This window comes from Peromyscus eremicus, chromosome 4 (assembly GCF_949786415.1).
Source record: "Peromyscus eremicus chromosome 4, PerEre_H2_v1, whole genome shotgun sequence".
NCBI classification, from domain to species: Eukaryota; Metazoa; Chordata; class Mammalia; order Rodentia; family Cricetidae; genus Peromyscus; species Peromyscus eremicus.
Genome location: NC_081419.1, coordinates 99440725 through 99457560, shown reverse-complemented (window position 1 = coordinate 99457560; position 16836 = coordinate 99440725). Strand labels below are relative to the sequence as shown.

Sequence of the window (16836 nt, the reverse complement as noted above, 5' to 3'; positions counted from 1 at the left end):
TCCCCATGTGGCTTGTTTCCCGAAGGACCAAGAACAAAACTCTAAGCTTCCCTAAGTCTTATAACTCAGCAAGGCTTGTGAATGGAAATATAGTGCCCAGTCACATTCTGCTTAAAAAAGATAAATACAGATGAGATAAAAGGAAAAGAAAAGAATGTTATGGGATCAGTGGCTTCAAACTCCTTCTGCCTTGAATTACCCACCACGATAGACCATACCCTGGAATTCTGAACCAAAACAGAACCTTAGTCCCTTAAGTCAATTTTGTCAGGGTCCTTTATTACAACAACAGGAAATGAGACTGAAGCAGTACTCACGTCTTTTTCTGAGACCTTGGTGTTCCTATTGTTCAGCACAGGGTGGAGAGACTTGGCCAAACCTTCGTCACCCTCTGCCACGTCTCTTCTCTTTACTCATTTTAAAGGTACAATGGAAAATATAAAAATAAAATAATAAAGTACATATAGTAGAGCACCAGATACTGTAGTGCTCGCTCTCTCTCTCTCTCTCTCTCTCTCTCTCTCTCTCTCTCTCTCTCTCTCTCTCTCTCTCTCAGTGTGTGTGCGTGTGTTTGCTAAGTACTCTTGGGTGCTGGGCACAGTCTCAGTCCCTTCTTTCAACAGCGCTTACAGCCAAGGAAATGAGCAAGCCCATTGACAGACGATGCTCAGTGTCGTGGAAGCTACAAGTAAGGGCTGTGCTCATGAGTGCCAGGAGAGGACCTAAGGATGTTTCGTGTTAATTAAAACCTGTAGTAAGAAGAATAATCAGCTCTGTAAAGTGGAGAGAGACAAGTCAGTCAGGGAGAATGGCTAGTGGGAAGTCCCTGCCCTTGGGAAGGGTTCGGTGGATTTGAGGATAAGAACGGAGGCCAAGATTCTATCAAAGCGTGGGAGTGGGACACTTAGTAATGGGAGCAAAGAAAGCAAAGGTCTAGGCATTGACTGTAATGACTGTTTCGGTAATAGATGTGAAGCGATATCAGCAGTGAGGGTAAGTGACTTATATATATATTTTATATTTAAATATATTATATAATATTATATTAATTATATTATATATAATATTTATACTATATTATATTGTATATAATATTTATACTATATTATATATAAATCACACCCTCACTGCTTGAATATATATTTAAATATATAAATATGTACATATAAATTTATAAAAATAAACATATACATATGACTATATATTTATTTATATGTTAGAAATCTCTCTGTTGGAGTGTGAAAATGTAGTGCCTGTCACCTTTCAGGCATGTACAGATAGGTCAGTGTACCATATCAGCTTGAGTTAGTGATTTATAACTGCCTGGCAGGTACTCACCTCAGCACCAATTCTCCTGGAGGAGAATTGGAAGGGTAGCCCAGACGTGCTCCCCATTTGTATATAGACCCCAATATTCCCCAGAAGGGTGTGTAGGAATTTGGGGTGAATGAGTCAGGTTCTGGGGTGAGGAGGGTAGAGAGGGCCATGCAGTCGAGCAGCCAATGAGGATTCTCAGGCCGTCCTTTCCATCTGCCTCATGGTGCATGGAGGACCGGAGCGTCCTCCTTCACTACAATTCCGAAATGTGCTTTCCAGCAGAGCCCCTCAAGCGACCTTCCATTGTCTAGTAAGCCTTAAGTGACAGTCAGTCCCTGTCCTCAGACAGCTCACCTCCCTGCAGTGCTCAGACCTAGAAAGTTGAGCACACAGAGTGGTTTTATGTCAGGATCAAAGACCCCTGGAGCAGTACGAGTAGTGGGGTCTGAGAATGTCTCCCCCAAGCCAGACGTTCAGCAGCAGCTGAGCACCCAGGCAGCTTGGGAATGAGGCATCTATAAAATCCACTCAGAAACATTACAAAGAGGATCTGAGGAGTGAGGGCCCCCTCCTCTTCCAACACCAAGGGAGGCTGATGCCTTCCAAGGGACAACAAAACAGGAAGGGCCTCATTTGTGAGGCCCTGAGAGCCCTTTCGTCCACACCACTCGGCTTTCCAAGGCCGTTTTCAGTGAACCCTGTCCGTCACTGCTGCTCTGCTGAGAGGATCGCACAGCCTCACCTGCGGAGATGCTTAGAAAGCTGGGACTGTGTCCCTGCTTTGTCCTCTCGGGGACACTGAATTCAATGTTCGCTGTCAGCCTCTTACTTCCTGGCTCCCCAACTGGTGTCTTGCAATCAATGGTCTCCAAAGCAATTCACAACCTTTCTATCCTGTCCTCCCTGCCCCCACCCCGCCCCCAGTCCTGTTGATGGTACTACAGGTTCCTCTGTGCCCGGGCTGGAGGCAGCTGAGTCAGCCTTGACTCACTCTTCTCCTGCTCTAGCAGCAAATTAACTGCTGAATCCTGTGGTATGTCTTTCCATGATGTCACTTGAATCTGTCTCCTCCTTGTTGCTACAGTCCCTCTTCCGAGTGGGCTAGCATTACTTCCCTCTCTCGGGGGGGCGGGAGGGGGGGCATCCTACTGCATCCTCTCACTATTTATCCACCTTCACACTGGCTTAAGCCTCTTCAACCACATCCCTGATTTGACTCCCCTGCTGTCATGTTGAATATGAACATGTTTTTGTTTTCGAAGTCACAACATCTTTTTCAACGTTCTGTGTTCAAGCTAAACTTACCAAGCACTGTTTTAGGGCGTGATTATTTTCTTTTTCTTTTGAGCTACAGTGATCTTACAAAAGATGATAATTTTTTTTTTTATCTTATGTGCATTGGTAGTTTGCCTGCATGCATGTCTGTGTGAGGGTCTCAGATCCCCTGGAGCTGGCATTACAGACAGTGGTGTCATGTGGGTGCTGAGACTTGAACCCGGGTCCTCTGTAAGAGCAGCTGGTGCTTCTAACTGTTGAGCCATCTCTCCAGCCCTGATATAAGACCTTCTTAATGTTACTAAATTCTGTCTTTTGTGCATTTATATGCCTGTGCCAGCACTTAGGAGACCGAAAAGTCCTGTATTATTTGTCTCCCATTTATTTTTGTTTCCTCTGACATCTGTGCCCTTATGCCTAGCAAGCATTGTTCTAAAAGCTTTCCATAGGTGATGTAATTTAGCTCTCCCAACAGTTCCAATTGTATTTTCATTTTACGAAGGACAAAACCAATGTAGAAAAGTTGAGTCACTAACTGGGGCTTTAAAATGAAGATTTGCAAAGCCAGTGTATGACTCTTGCACCCCGCACAGTATGAAGGCGTCAGATCCACACTCACCAGCTTCTGAGCCTGAGGTCATCCCTGTCACTGGCATTCCCAATACCTAAGTTTGTATTTACTTTGTCGTTAACTGGTGTTTTATAGCCAAGGGGACATGTGTGCACATTGGTGGTCAGAAGTGTCGACGCAGGTGATGGGCACACACACGTAGTTGCCATCAGGAGTCGACTGTGGGTACTGCCCGGTAAATCACTGTGTAGCTCAGAGATGGCGTTTTGGTATTTGCATCCTTCTACTTCTCCTTTCTTTTTTTCTAGTACATGGGCTGCATTGAAGTGCTACAGTCAATGAGGTCTCTGGATTTTGGAATGAGAACCCAAGTTACAAGGTAAGAGATTGAAACTGGGCGGGAGGGGGGGTGAGGGGGGGGCTTTAAGGGTCTGTGGTTTAAAGTCACTGTGGCTTCTCCTGTGCATCTCTTAGGATGTCTTCAAAGCCACTGATGTGGCCAGAAGGGAGAACTGCCCCATTGACCTTTCGTGACTGGCTCAGTCTCGTTGTGTGAAAGCTTCAGACCTGTATAGACAAGCACTAGCGTTACATATGAGGATTGAACAAGGTGGTTGGTGGTTCAGTCCGTAGAAGTAACTGTTTTCCTAGGTACCAAAGTGGTTAAAAGTGTGCCTAGAAATGAGATATTAATAGTCTCCAACACATCAAAGAAGTCACACAAAATGAGACCAAGCAAGAACTTTCAACATCATAAAGGCCAAGCTACCCTGTTCATTCATTCTCTGACGGGAGAACCTGTCTGGAGAGCTTTCCATTTTGTACAATGAAGTGGGCGGACGTCTACCCAGAGTTGCCCCATGTAGCTCAATACAAGAAACTGGAGCCCTTGTAAGGCAGGACTCAAGTCAGGAGCACCAGTACAAGGCAGGCTTCCTTAGAGTCAACTTTAAAACAAGGATGGAAAAGGAGACAAGAGACACCAGCGGCTGGGAAGGCTGTGACGGGAGGAGGTGAGAGGAACGGTTTGATAAATGATTCAGAACGAAGACTGGGGCATCTGTTGTGCAGGGTGCCAAGTGTACCTCAGAGGCGTGCCACAGCTCCCATCTGGGTCTGTGACTGCGAGCCACCTGTTTAAAGGTGAACGTCCTCATTATGGAGAGAGAATGACCTTTCCTGATGCTCATCTCATGCGATTCTATACATAGAAGTGCCCTGGTGCCCAGAAGCCTGAGAACAAAGACCTTCTCCCATCTAGCAGACTTGCAGTATGCAATGAAGTGTTAATCCTGTGCTGTGGTTTAAAAAAAAACCTTATCTCAAAATGTTCTTAGGTTATTTAGACCAAACTAGGTTTTTGATATAATAAAATGAACCCACGTATCTCCAGGGTTCCAGGAAATGCACCCTAGGGGATGCTGACTTGGACTCTGCCTTCTGAAGCGTTCAATTCTGCCTTTCCTAATTTCTCTTCAGCAATCGTTGGCATTCCTCTGCTTAATAGGCATAATTGCACAAATGTCAGAGGAAGCAGAAATACATGGGGGACAAATAACATAGGAATGTCCAATTCCTCCAGTGCTGTAACAGGCACATAAATGCACAAAAACACAGAATTTAGTAGCGTCAAGATCTTATCGTCTTTCGTCAGAAATCAAATAAATGACGTATAATTGTGTTTGTGGCACCAACCTCAGACCCTGGCCTGTAGAATAGGCTTGGAGGATATTTATTAATATGTGTCTTTCTACCTGGTTGCAGATCCCGTGTCCGGAAGTGGTCACAGCATTTCTCCTCTTTTCTACACAACTTTTCTCACACCCTCTGTGTTGCCCTCCAAAGGACACGGGTTCTAGACTACTTTCCATCCTGTGAATTTGTTTAGGCTTCCTTTCAATGATCCTGCACCCGAGAAAACCCTCCCTGTAATCCTCCCTTCAGATGCCGGGAAGTGGGTCGATCCTGGGTGCCTCAGGAGGGTGCATAGGACAGAAAAATGCCAACTCTTCCGACCTGAGTGCTGTAGTCTGAGTGTGCCCTCATTTATACAGTGAGGCTTATTTGTGGTGTGGTCGTGTTAAGATACAATACCTTTTGGAAGGGATTAAGTAACAAAGATAGAGCTCTGCTTTTAAGTTGAATTAGTCCCCTTTTCAAAGAAGTACGGGAAGCTGGGGGCCCCTTCTTCCCCATGAAGGTACAGAAAGGGGCTCTCTGCTATGAAAGAAGCAACTTTGCCACACACTGAATCTGCTGGGGTTCTCACCTTGGAATAGCCAGCTTCCAGGACTGTAAGAAATAAATCTGTATAATTCACAAATTTCTCAGTTTTAATATTTGCTATAGGGGCTGGAGAGATGGCTCAGCAGTTAAGAGCATTGGCTGTTCTTCCAGGGGACCCGGGTTCAATTTCCAGCACCCACATGACAGCTCACAACTGTCTGTAACTCCAGTTCCATGGGATCTCATACCCTCACAGAGTCCTATAAGCAGGTGAAACACCAATAGACATAAAATAAAAATTTAAAAAAATTTTACTATAGGAGTAAGAGCCCTAGACTGAGATAGTAAGAGCTTATTCTCTGTTGATCTGTTTATACACAGACCCATTCTTTTACCTGAGTATTTACAGAGGGCCTCAAAACTGCTTAAGCATTATGGGTCCTGCCTGAGTAAGACAATGGTCTGCTCCTGTGGAACTTAACATTCGAGGTGGGAAACAGACTATTAAAAGGAAGTAACAATACAGTGTGCTTATAGGTAACAACTAGTACTATTGCTCTAAATAATGCTCAAGAGAGGGACCTGTGAGCAGAGTGCTTCCAAACTTTATTGTTTCCTAATTACACAAATATTGAATAGTTATTAGAACATTAAGAAACACATAAAAGGAAAGACTGCTTATAATCCCACCCAGAGATGATATCTATTATCATTTTGTGTTCAGAATATCTTTCCAGCCTTTACTTCTGTACACAAGATTACAAACATATAAACAACCTCTACCACAGTGAACATTTTCCTAGTGCTGCATTTTTTTTATTGTGCTTAAATATATAAAACAAAGTTACCATTTTAACCATCTTTTAAGTTCAGGAACGATATGTTGATTCACACTACTGTATAATCATCACTCACATCCACCCCAGAATGCACTCATCTCCCCAGTATAACATCATGTACCCCCATTAAACATTACCTCCACACTTCCTTCTCCTCTACCTCCACACTCTCTGCCAACTACCCTTCTGCTTTCTGTCTCTGTTGTCTTGACTAGATCAAACAGTTAGATGTTTGGAAAGCTTTTGATTTGTATTACTGGTTTGCTCTGAACAGTATAGTTTATACTCTTAGTTACTACCCATACATTACTTTAAAAAATATATTCTAAGGGCTGGCTACTACTTGTTCTAATATGTATAAGACCTTGAATTTGATTCCCTGCACTCCCCTCTTCCCTCAAAAAACCCCACTCACCCACACACACAACCAGTCAACCATCCAAACATCCAACCAAAACAAAACAAAAAGGAAAGAAGGAAACCACTACTACCTTCACCATCATCACCACCAACAGCAAACAATAACAACAACAACAACAACAACAACAACAACTTCATATACCAGCAGTGGGGGGGCAAGCTAATCTCTGTGAGTTTGAGGCTGGCCTGGTCTACATAGTGAAATCTGTGTTAAAAAAAAATTTAAAAATTATTTTTATGCCAGGAGGTGGTGGCACACGTCTTTAATCCCAGCACTTGGGAAGCTGAGGCAGGCAGCCAGCCTGGTCTACAGAACGAATTCTAGGACAGCCAGAGCTACACAGAGAAACCCTGTGTACCGAAATACAAAAATACAAAATATATAAAGCAGGACAAAACCCAAACAGAACAGAAACCAAAAACACAAAAAAGAACAAAACAAAAAACAAAAATAGAACAAAAAAAACTTTTTACAGTGTTTCACATATTGCTGAAAGTAATGGTAATTTTTTGAAACTTTTATCTGAAAACGCAGGTCTTCTGGAGACATTCTCCATGTGGATGTGAGCTTGGATGTTAGTATACAATAATAGGTTCACCCTGTGTATTATTAGGATAGGAACACTTTATCTGAGTCCAGAATTTTTTTCCTCTAGGTCCCCCTCTCCCATGGACATTAGGACTAATGCAGCCAGACAAACAGGCATCTTGGAGTCGCATCAAGCCCCTGAGCAAACTGTTCATCCCTCTCATGTGATCAGAATAAGACAATGGTTCACCTTCTCTATAGCATCTATTTCCCATCTCGGTTTCTGAATGCTTCCTCCTCTCTGTTCTCATTCATTTTTGCCTTGTTTAAACTTGTTTTTCTTTATCTCCATGTCTGTGTCTGTGTACCACGTGCATGTCTGGTGCCAGTGGAGACCAGAAGAAAGGATCAAATCTCCTGGGACTGGAGTTACAGATAGCTGTAAAGCATCACGTGGATGCTGGGAATCAAATCAGAGTCCCTGAAAGAGTAGCCATTGAGCTGAACCTCTGGGCCATCTCTCCATTCCCTCCCTCATAATTCTTACCCCAGCTCCTAGCCCTGATGCCGGCCCAGATCTCGGGTGTTAATGAATTGTTAGAAAGTGTGAAAGGGCAAGGAAGCAGGCATTTCCTGCTAGTACAGAGAAATAAGATTATTAAGGAAGCAGAGACACAGTCACATTTTTCTTCAAATATCTGGAAAACAGAAACAAATAGAAAAGAGAGAAAGGGAAAGGGAAAAGCATGTCGCAGACAGTATGGTCATTTTCTCTCCTCCATAAAAATGCATTCCCCATGAAGGCTAGCAGGCTGACCAACCCAGCTACCACCCGGGCCCAGAGCCAGGGCTATGAGCGGGCCTGACCCCAACACCCACCAAATCTATGAACTGTTGGAGCATGTGAAGGAGACAAACCTACAGATCCAAAATGTCAGGATCTCCAGGACACAGAACAACAGCAGGATGTCCAAGAGGAGCCCCAGTGACAGCTCATTATCGTGGTGTAGCAGAAACCAGGGGCCTTGACTCATGGCAATGAATGCTTTCAAGTATAGATGAATGGACTAAAGGGTAAACTGTGTATCTCAACAGGCCACACTACAGCTTCTACGATAAGATTCTTCTTCCTTTTTTTTTTTAATTTCTGTTTTTGTTTTGTTTTGTTTCTTTGTATTGTTTGGTTTTTGGTTTTACTTTTAAATTTGGCTTTGATTTGAGGGGGAGGTTGCAAGGGTAGAGGGCAGATTCAGAGAGGCAGAGAGATGAGTGGGATCAGAATGTATGATGTGAAATCCACAAAGAATCAATAAAAGCTTAAAAAAATAGAGAAAAATGCCCTCCCCACGATTTTAAAAACAAAATTGAACAAAAGACCTCAGTTTGCCCTAAATCAAGAAACAGATAAACCAGGAATCAAGTCATTAGTAAATAAAGTCCACCTTCCTCCTCTGAATTAACTATCTACATAATGACAGAGGAACCAATCTTCACTCTCCTTGGGATTCCTCATCATACAGGTCTAGGTGGGAACCTGCCTGGAGGTGAAGGATGAACAGATGTACCAGGGTAATCCCAGGGGAGGGCTGGTGGGAAAGGCTTGGCTTTCATCCTGAAGAACAGAACTTGATATTTTGAGCTTCAAGAAAATTTCAGAGGCCATGTATTCTAGTCATTGTTCTATGGCTGTGAAGAGACACCATGACCAAGACAACTTATAAAAGAAAGCATTTAATTGGGGGCTTACACCTCCCAATCCTCCCCAAACAGTTCCACCAACTAGAGACCAGGCATTCAAGTATACGAGCCTATCAGGGGGGTCGTTCTCATTCAAACCACCACACCACATTGGGTTCATCATCATGGTACATAGTAACTCCAAAGTGTGGGACCTCTAGCCCTTTGTTCACTGCCCTGCCCTCTCCCAGTATTTAGCACCCCACATTTGTAACTCATATTTGAGAATGAAACCAGCCATGCCAAGCCAACAGCACAGGATCATCATACTGTGGGTATCCAGAGGCAGCTAAGGAGGTAACGGCTCACAGTGAAGGGCGTCAGTTTCACCGGGTTCTCTGCGGGAAAATGGAGAGCTGTCAGAGAATGAGTGATGAGCGCTACCTTTGGAGGTCTTGGCTTAAGATTCATTTTCTCTAGCTGATAGCAACAGGCTGCACATGAGGGCCTATCTGCCCTACCCTACTCCATGAGGGGCAGGGTGGGAACTTTTGAGTACAGATAAAAGGCAGGACTTTGGGGTATCAAGTAAGGGAGCAGGGATTATAACCCAGAAGGACTGACATCACACTCCTTTCCTGTTCTCCCTTTCTAGAGCAGTGACCCTGCAAGTTCAACTCGCTGTCTTGAGAACTTTGATGCCGTGAGTCGTTGCCTCCTAGCTGCCCCTGCAGCCCCAAAGTAGGCTAATCCTGTGCCTTTTGACTAACTTAGCTGGTTTCACTTTGAAATATGAGTTACAAATGAAGGGTGCCAAGTCCTGGGAGAGCTCAGGGCAGTGAGCAAAGGGCTAGCAATGGACTTCAGTGGGATGTTCAAGGCAGTTCTTCAGAAACAAATCTCTGTGTTTTGTTGTGGATTAAATCCTGGATCTGGGCATGCAAAGCACATGTTCAGCCACTGAGGCTCATGGACAGCCCTCCCCCCCCCCCCCCCCCCCGCCCCGAGCTCCTATATGGAGCTACCAGGGCACTTGGTTATCCACTCCTTGAGTTTCAGGGTTCTCTCTGAGTTTGGGGCCACTCACATGTCTGGGACATGGTTGACAGGTGTCTTAGTTACTTTTCTGTTGCTGGGAAGAAACGCCATGAGTAAGGAAACTTACAGAAGAAAGCATTTATTTGGGGGCTTGCTTACAGTTTCAGAAGGTGAGCCCATGACCATAGCAGGCAGCCAGGGATGGCACTGAGCAGTAGCTGAGAGCTTACATTGGATCTGCAAGTTGGAGGCAGAGAGTGAGAGACTAGATTTGGTGTAAGCTTTTGAAACCTCAAAGCCCACCCCCAGTGACAAACCTCCTCCACCAAGGCCACGCCTCCTTACCCTTCCAAAGAGTTCCACCAACTAGGGACCAAGCCTTCAAATACATGAGCCTATGAGGGCCGTTCTCATTCAAACCATCAGTAAATATTTATGACTTTTGGTCATAACTGTCATATCTTCAAGTGACTCTGGAGTTCTTAAAGCTTCATGGTCATTCACGGCTAGAAAAGGGCAAAAAAGATAGAGAACCTAATCCACAGGATCTGGAATCTTAAAGTGAGCCAGAATTCTAGGATAACGAGCCCTTGGGAAATTGCTCAGGTACTTGGCTGTTCAACCCAGCATTTGGCCTGTTGGTGCTATGCATATGTATTTTTGTGCAAAGGAAAAGAATAAGTGCACCACAGATCCTCAGTGTGGTTCTGATGGGCTCGAGGTCTGGAAATGTGGCTGTGAGCACGAGAGTGACTTCTCAGTTTGAGTGTGACAGGCTGCGCCCCAACCTTTTCCATTGTGAAGGGACAAGATGGGGTGTCGAGCTATCAAACAGTGGCCAGAAGTTTGTTAATTAGTAGATTCTATTATCATCATCTTCCTCAGCATAAACTCTAACATCCATGAGCCAAATGTGTACTGTGTATCATGATACCCATGCACCTTCTGAGGTGTATAGGCATGTGAATCTTAAGGCCGGTTCACACGTCCACAGATGGTAAGAGTAGAAACCTGGTCTGGTAACTCTTCAGCTCTTTACCTCCAAGGGAGAAAATTTTAGGAGACAAATCTTAGGAAAATGTTAAAAGCCAGATGTGGCAGAGTAAGAGGACATTTAGTCCTCAGTTGCAATTGGACATGGCTTTCAAATGTCAGACTCCTTCCTCATGTGTGAGCTCTCTCTAAAACACCTTCACAAGGTTTTGGAGATCTGCAGCCAAGGATATTTTAGTGTTTATTTTTTCCAAATCTTGACTAAAGAGAGGGAAAAATAGCCTTAGACGGACATTCTCAACTATTATAAAAGGGCTTGTTAGAAACAGAATATTGGAGCATGTCCCCAGAAGTTTTGTCTCAGGAATTTGCACGTCTAAGGTCCCAGGTGACACCCATGCTACTGACCCAGGGGCCACACTTTGAGACTTAGATGTAAGGGACGCCTTCCTATCCAGTGATTTGAAAATGAGGTCTCCAGTTAGATTGTGTGTCACATAGCAACTCCTTATTTTGGAACAGATGGTTCTTAGAAAATCTTAAAACCATTGGGGCTTTTTTGTTTATAGGACCGAATGGGTGTAGTGGGGATATGAGAATAGTGGGTCTTCATTCTTCAACATCTTACATAGACAGAAATTAGTGATATGGTTCTTTTAGAGACATATGCTAAGAGGCCTCTAGAATTCATTAAACATGAATTGCATCCAGAGAAAGACCTTACTTTGATTAATAGAGAGCTTGTGGCCAAAGGAGACGCAAGCCAGTTAGTGCGTCTCCCGTAATAACAGGCTTCTTCATTTCCTGCTGCTGTTCCTCTCAGAAACTCTGAGCCTTGCCTAGTAGAATAAATACATATGATGTATCTTACATATGATACATATGTGAGCTGTACATATGAGAGCTGTGCATTTTGTGAGTGTCTGAACCATAGCAGGGTCTTTTAATTTATTATGATTTATTCTTGAAAATTACATCTCCTCTGCTGTGGTAGCATGAACTCTTAGGAGGGAAAGAAGACAGCATGGGGTGAGGGTGCTTGCAAATGTGAGGACTGCAACCGCAGCTCTTTGTTGGGTCTCAGGTAGATGGAGAACTTTTTAGGGGGCTCTTGAAGCTATCCCTTGACACACTGAGGGAACAGGTCTATGCAAAGGTAGTGGGTGAAGAACACTGTCACCACAGACTCGATGGACAGTTCTGGGACTTGACTAGCCCTTCAGCGTTGAATTGAAACAAAGTGTCTAGGCATTGTCCAATATCTGCTCTCTGTGAAGATGGAACAAATGCATGAGTAAGATGACATCTCAGACAGGACAATATCTGTGACAGGAACTTAGTTGTGAGTCACCAGCCGCAAACATTCCAGCACTGGAGAGAACTAGTATATCCACCCTAAGGGGCTCTCTTAGCATCCGTACTGTTGCTGTGATAAGACACACTGAAGAGCAGCGTGAGGAGGAGAGGCTTTATTGGCCGTACAGGTGCAAGTTGCAGTCCATCATTTTGGAGAGCTCAAGCAGCTAGTCACATCGCATCTACAGTCAAGGGCAGAAGGAGAATAAACACTTGCTAGCTTACTCTACCCTTATATAGATCAGGGCCCGGCCCATGAAATAGCACCACACACAACAGGCTTGGTCTTCCTGTATCAATTAACAACCAAAACAGACCCCACAGACATTCCACCAGACCAACCTGATCATCACATGATTGGTACTCTCTTCCCAGGTGACTGTAGGTTGTGTCAAGTTGTGGATTAGTCTCTGGCTTCTGTAGGAAGATGAGGGTTGTGCCTTGTATCTGTGTCACAGACATGCTAAAATTACATTAGACCCTGAATGCATTGCTGTTCCAGCGTAGCCTGCTAGGTGCCATGGGGTACCTGAAGGAAATCAGGTACATGATCTATCTTTAAAAAGACTTGTATTATCTATTATGACTGGACAGAAGGCAGAATTTGCCGCATTACACACACACACACACACACACACACACACACACACAGAGTTATTGGGCATTGTACAAAGGTTAGATCCAGGTCTTAAGGTAGCCATGAAAATAAGAAAATGTCATTTATTGAGACACTGTTCAAAGCACTATTAACTTCTACTTTATATATTTAAGGATTTGAAACACACTATTTTAGTCACTGTTCTATTGCTGTGAAGAGACGCCATGACCAAGACAATTCTTATGAAAAAAAGCATTTAATTGAGGATTTGCTTACACTTTCAGAGGCTTAGTCCATTATCATCATGGCGGCAGCATGCAAGCAGGTGTGGTCCTGGAGAAGTAGCTGAGAGTTACATCCTGATCCACAGGCAGAGAGAGAGAGAAACTCTGGGTTCGGCATGGGTTTTTGAACCCTCAAAGCCCACCCCTAGGGACACACTTCCTCCAACCAACCCACCTCTCCTAATCCTTCTAATCCTTTCAAATAGTGCCACTCCCTGGTGACTGAGAATTGAAATCTATGAGCCATGAGGCCATGCTCATTTAAACCACACAGAGAGAGATTTAGAAACTTGTTCAAGGCCACAGATATTGATAAAGGCCACTGGAGTGTGAACTCTGAATGGACATCTACTTAACCAGCCTTCCTCACTCCTCATTATCATGGGAGCAAGATGAGAGACATTAAGCTCCTCACTTGGGTGCCTTGTAGCATTTTCTATAATTTTATGTTTCTGTTTTACTCCTGAATCCTTATGAACCTTACACTGTAGCATCATGTATGTGATCTAGCTTGATGAAAGTTAGTTGGGCCAGGTGGTGGTGGTGGTGGTGGTGGTGGTGGCGGCGGCGGCGGCGGCGGCGGCGGCGGCGGCGGCGCACGCCTTTAATCTCAGCACTTGGGAGGCAGAGGCAGGTGGATCTCTGCGAGTTCGAGGCCAGCCTGGGCTACAGAGTGAGTTCCAGGAAAGACGCAAAGCTACACAGAGAAACCCTGTCTCGAAAAACCAAAAAAAAAAAAGAAAGAAAGAAAGAACGTTAGTTGATACTAAAGCCTTCCTCCTCCCAAAAATGGTTTCCTGCTCTACCATTCCACACAGAAGGAACAGAATGGAAGTGGAGAGATGGCTCGGTGACTAAGAGCACTTGTTTCTCTTGTAGAGGACCTGGGTTTGGTTCCCAGCACCCACAAGGTGGCTCACAACCATCCAACTCCAGTTCCAAGGAATCCAACCCTCTCTTCTGACCTTGTGAGCTAAATTTGACCTCCTGCCTGGGTTTCATCTTGCCACATTCTCAGCCCAGAGTGCTTTGGATACTTTTAACTAGTTGAAAAGAAATCAGAAAAATATTTCTGTGTTGTGTAGAAATTAAATTTAAGTAAGAGTGTCCATGAGTGCTGTTGGTATTAAAATGATGTGTGTTGTTTGTGCCTTTCTACTCTTTATATGTTGTTTATGGCTGTTCTTAAAGTCATAGTAGCAGAATTGTGACAGACTGTCTGGCTTGAAAAGCCTAACATATTTACTTTCTAGACTTTTCCAGAAAATGTTTGTAGACTGCTGCCCTTGAATGCTATTCAGCTAAGGCTCTGTTGGAAGTACTTGGAAGAGAGTTGAAAACTTGTAGTCCCATGATTGAGAAACAGAGGCAGGAGCATTAGGAATTCAAGTTCATCTTCAGCTATAGTGAGTTTGAGAGCAGCCTTGGTTGCATAAGATCCTGTCTCAAAAGCAAAGAACCAAACAAAAACCTCACAGGCCTGCAGGCCTATCCTGCACTAATCTAATCAGAATGCCTGGAGGTGAGATTCGGTCTGCAGTGCGTGCCAACACTTTCTGGTGTTTCTGCTCTGTGTAGCCACAGTCGAGGAATAGGGCTTAATGCCTGCAAGCCTTTGAATGGGCAGATGGAGGCCTGTCTGCCCCCAGGCTGCTAGGTAAAAGAAAGTGCAGGTCACCATCATCACCTGTGTGTGGAAGGGTCATAAGACCTAAAATAAAATCCCTCTCCCAGAGCAGGCTGGGAAGAGCTAGAGCAAGAATCATGCCAGATATTCATCCTAGCAGGTTTTCTCCAAAATGGACTATCATTAAGTGCAAAGGCAGTACAGCCCTCCCTACCCTAGCCTCTAGGAGCACATACCCTAATTCCTTCATATCCATAAATACAGCCATCTGGTCAGAGCTGATACAGCAGAACTCTAGATACAGTCAGAGCTCTAGAGCAGAACCAGTCATCCTGTGCAGTGTGGCCAAGAGAAGGTTTCATCCACCGTGCAATCCTGGCCGTGAGCTGTGCTTTCACAGCTGGGTAAGCTGCAGGTTGCTAGGCCCCAGCTCAGACGTGCAAAGTTAATATCTCTAGGAACGACTCCAGACATCTGCACTTGAACCAGCTACTAGTGGGCTAAGATCATCTCAGCTCAGTCACGCTTACCTGAACAGCTATGATATGAATTCTTCTTGGCAGATGTGCAGGTCAGGGCTGTTCTCCCACTGTTTACCATTGTGGACTTAACTAGCCAGGCCAGTTAGCGTCTTCTCTCAGGATTACGTATGCACACGTTGAAACCACGGAGGCTCCCACATGATATCTGTGGCAGATATGCTAACCTTGCTTTTAGGAGAGCTCATGCTTTAAAAAGGAAGACGTAACAGAAGCTACCCATTCATTCCATCAGTTGCTGTCTCTAAATATCACAGACATCTCTACGGCAAACTGTCCATAGCAAGATTAAACGGGGCTAAATCTTCCTTCTTTGAAGACAGGCCTAATTTTTAGAAGTGCATGCTCACCGTTTAAATGAATTGGGGTAAATAAAGTGGCTGATTGAATTAGCTGACCTTACTTTTTAAAAATAAGCTCTTGCCTCCCTCCGTTTCTGCAGAGCTAGGGATCAAATCAGTGCTCCTACGTGCAAGGCCAGAACTGCTACACCCGGAGACCAGGAAACATGTCAGCAGTCACACAGCAAGTCAGTGCAGCCACTAAATCCAAAAAGACGAAGATTCATAATATTTAAAATATTTTATGTAAAGCAGAGTTGTCTTACGGAGGCCCAGCATATCCCAAAGTAAAGGAAAACTTTTGGATTGACAATTTTGTTGTTGTTGTTGTTTGAACCAACTCCATTTCTTTATTGCCATTTTCACAAAGTTTAACCATTTGCAAACCCTGTGAGCCATTAGTTTGTGGGTGTAGGTGTTCAAATATTACAAGAAATCATGGTGAAGGGGTGCCAGACATCATCCTGTCGGTTAGTTTGAGAGACTTGGGGAAATGCGCTGCTTAGGAGAGAATGGGTTTTCCACTGGGTTCTAGTGTGATTCATGAGTCTACATTTGCATCCAAGCCAAAAGAGAACACCAGGGTAGACAGAGCAACCCACGGACAATAAGCTGGGTTCGGTTGCAAATGCTCTTTGGAATCAGATTTTAAGCATAATTCAATTCAAGTAGACAGAGTGGGGCGATAAGTCCTTTTGAGGGTAAATGCTGGGCACACTGAAAGGCTTTATTTGCTGCTCTGGGACCAGAGAGGCCAGCTCCTAAAGTGAAAGGATATATTTTAAGAGCTGGGTGTACCTTCCTGGGGTGCTGGTGATGCCCCCTTGATAAGGGCACAAAGGGAGTGTGAAGCCTTCCACTGTTCCCCAGTCTGCAGGCCCTGACTGCGTTCATTGTGTTCCCACGGCCATGAAGGCAGGCTCCGTTCTAAAGTGTCCTGTCCGTGGGCTTTCACAGTCTGTCTTTCATTTCACCACGCTGAACAAAACTGAACACATAGGTCGCCAAGTCTTGATGTTCTGTAGGAAAAGATTTCACGTTTCCCCGGGGATGATCCCAACAGCTTAAGGAGGCATGGATGTGGAGGGAGTGCCTCTGGTTGTCACGTGAAGGCAGTCACAGGCTGCAGGGGGCACGGCCAGCCATTGTTTCAGGATTCCTGGGTAGATCAGAAGTCAGGGAATGCCCCTGGGGACTACAGGCAAT

At 44.5% G+C, this 16836-nt stretch overlaps 1 protein-coding gene across 1 annotated transcript in view; it reads left to right on the top strand.

Annotated features, from left to right (window-relative positions):
- Shc4 (SHC adaptor protein 4) overlaps positions 1–16836 on the top strand; it is a 96523-nt gene that overhangs the window by 25603 nt on the left and 54084 nt on the right. Inside the window, exon 2 of the mRNA XM_059261307.1 lies at positions 3472–3542. Coding sequence (XP_059117290.1) covers positions 3472–3542 — 71 coding nt within the window. The remainder of the gene's footprint in view (positions 1–3471; positions 3543–16836) is intronic.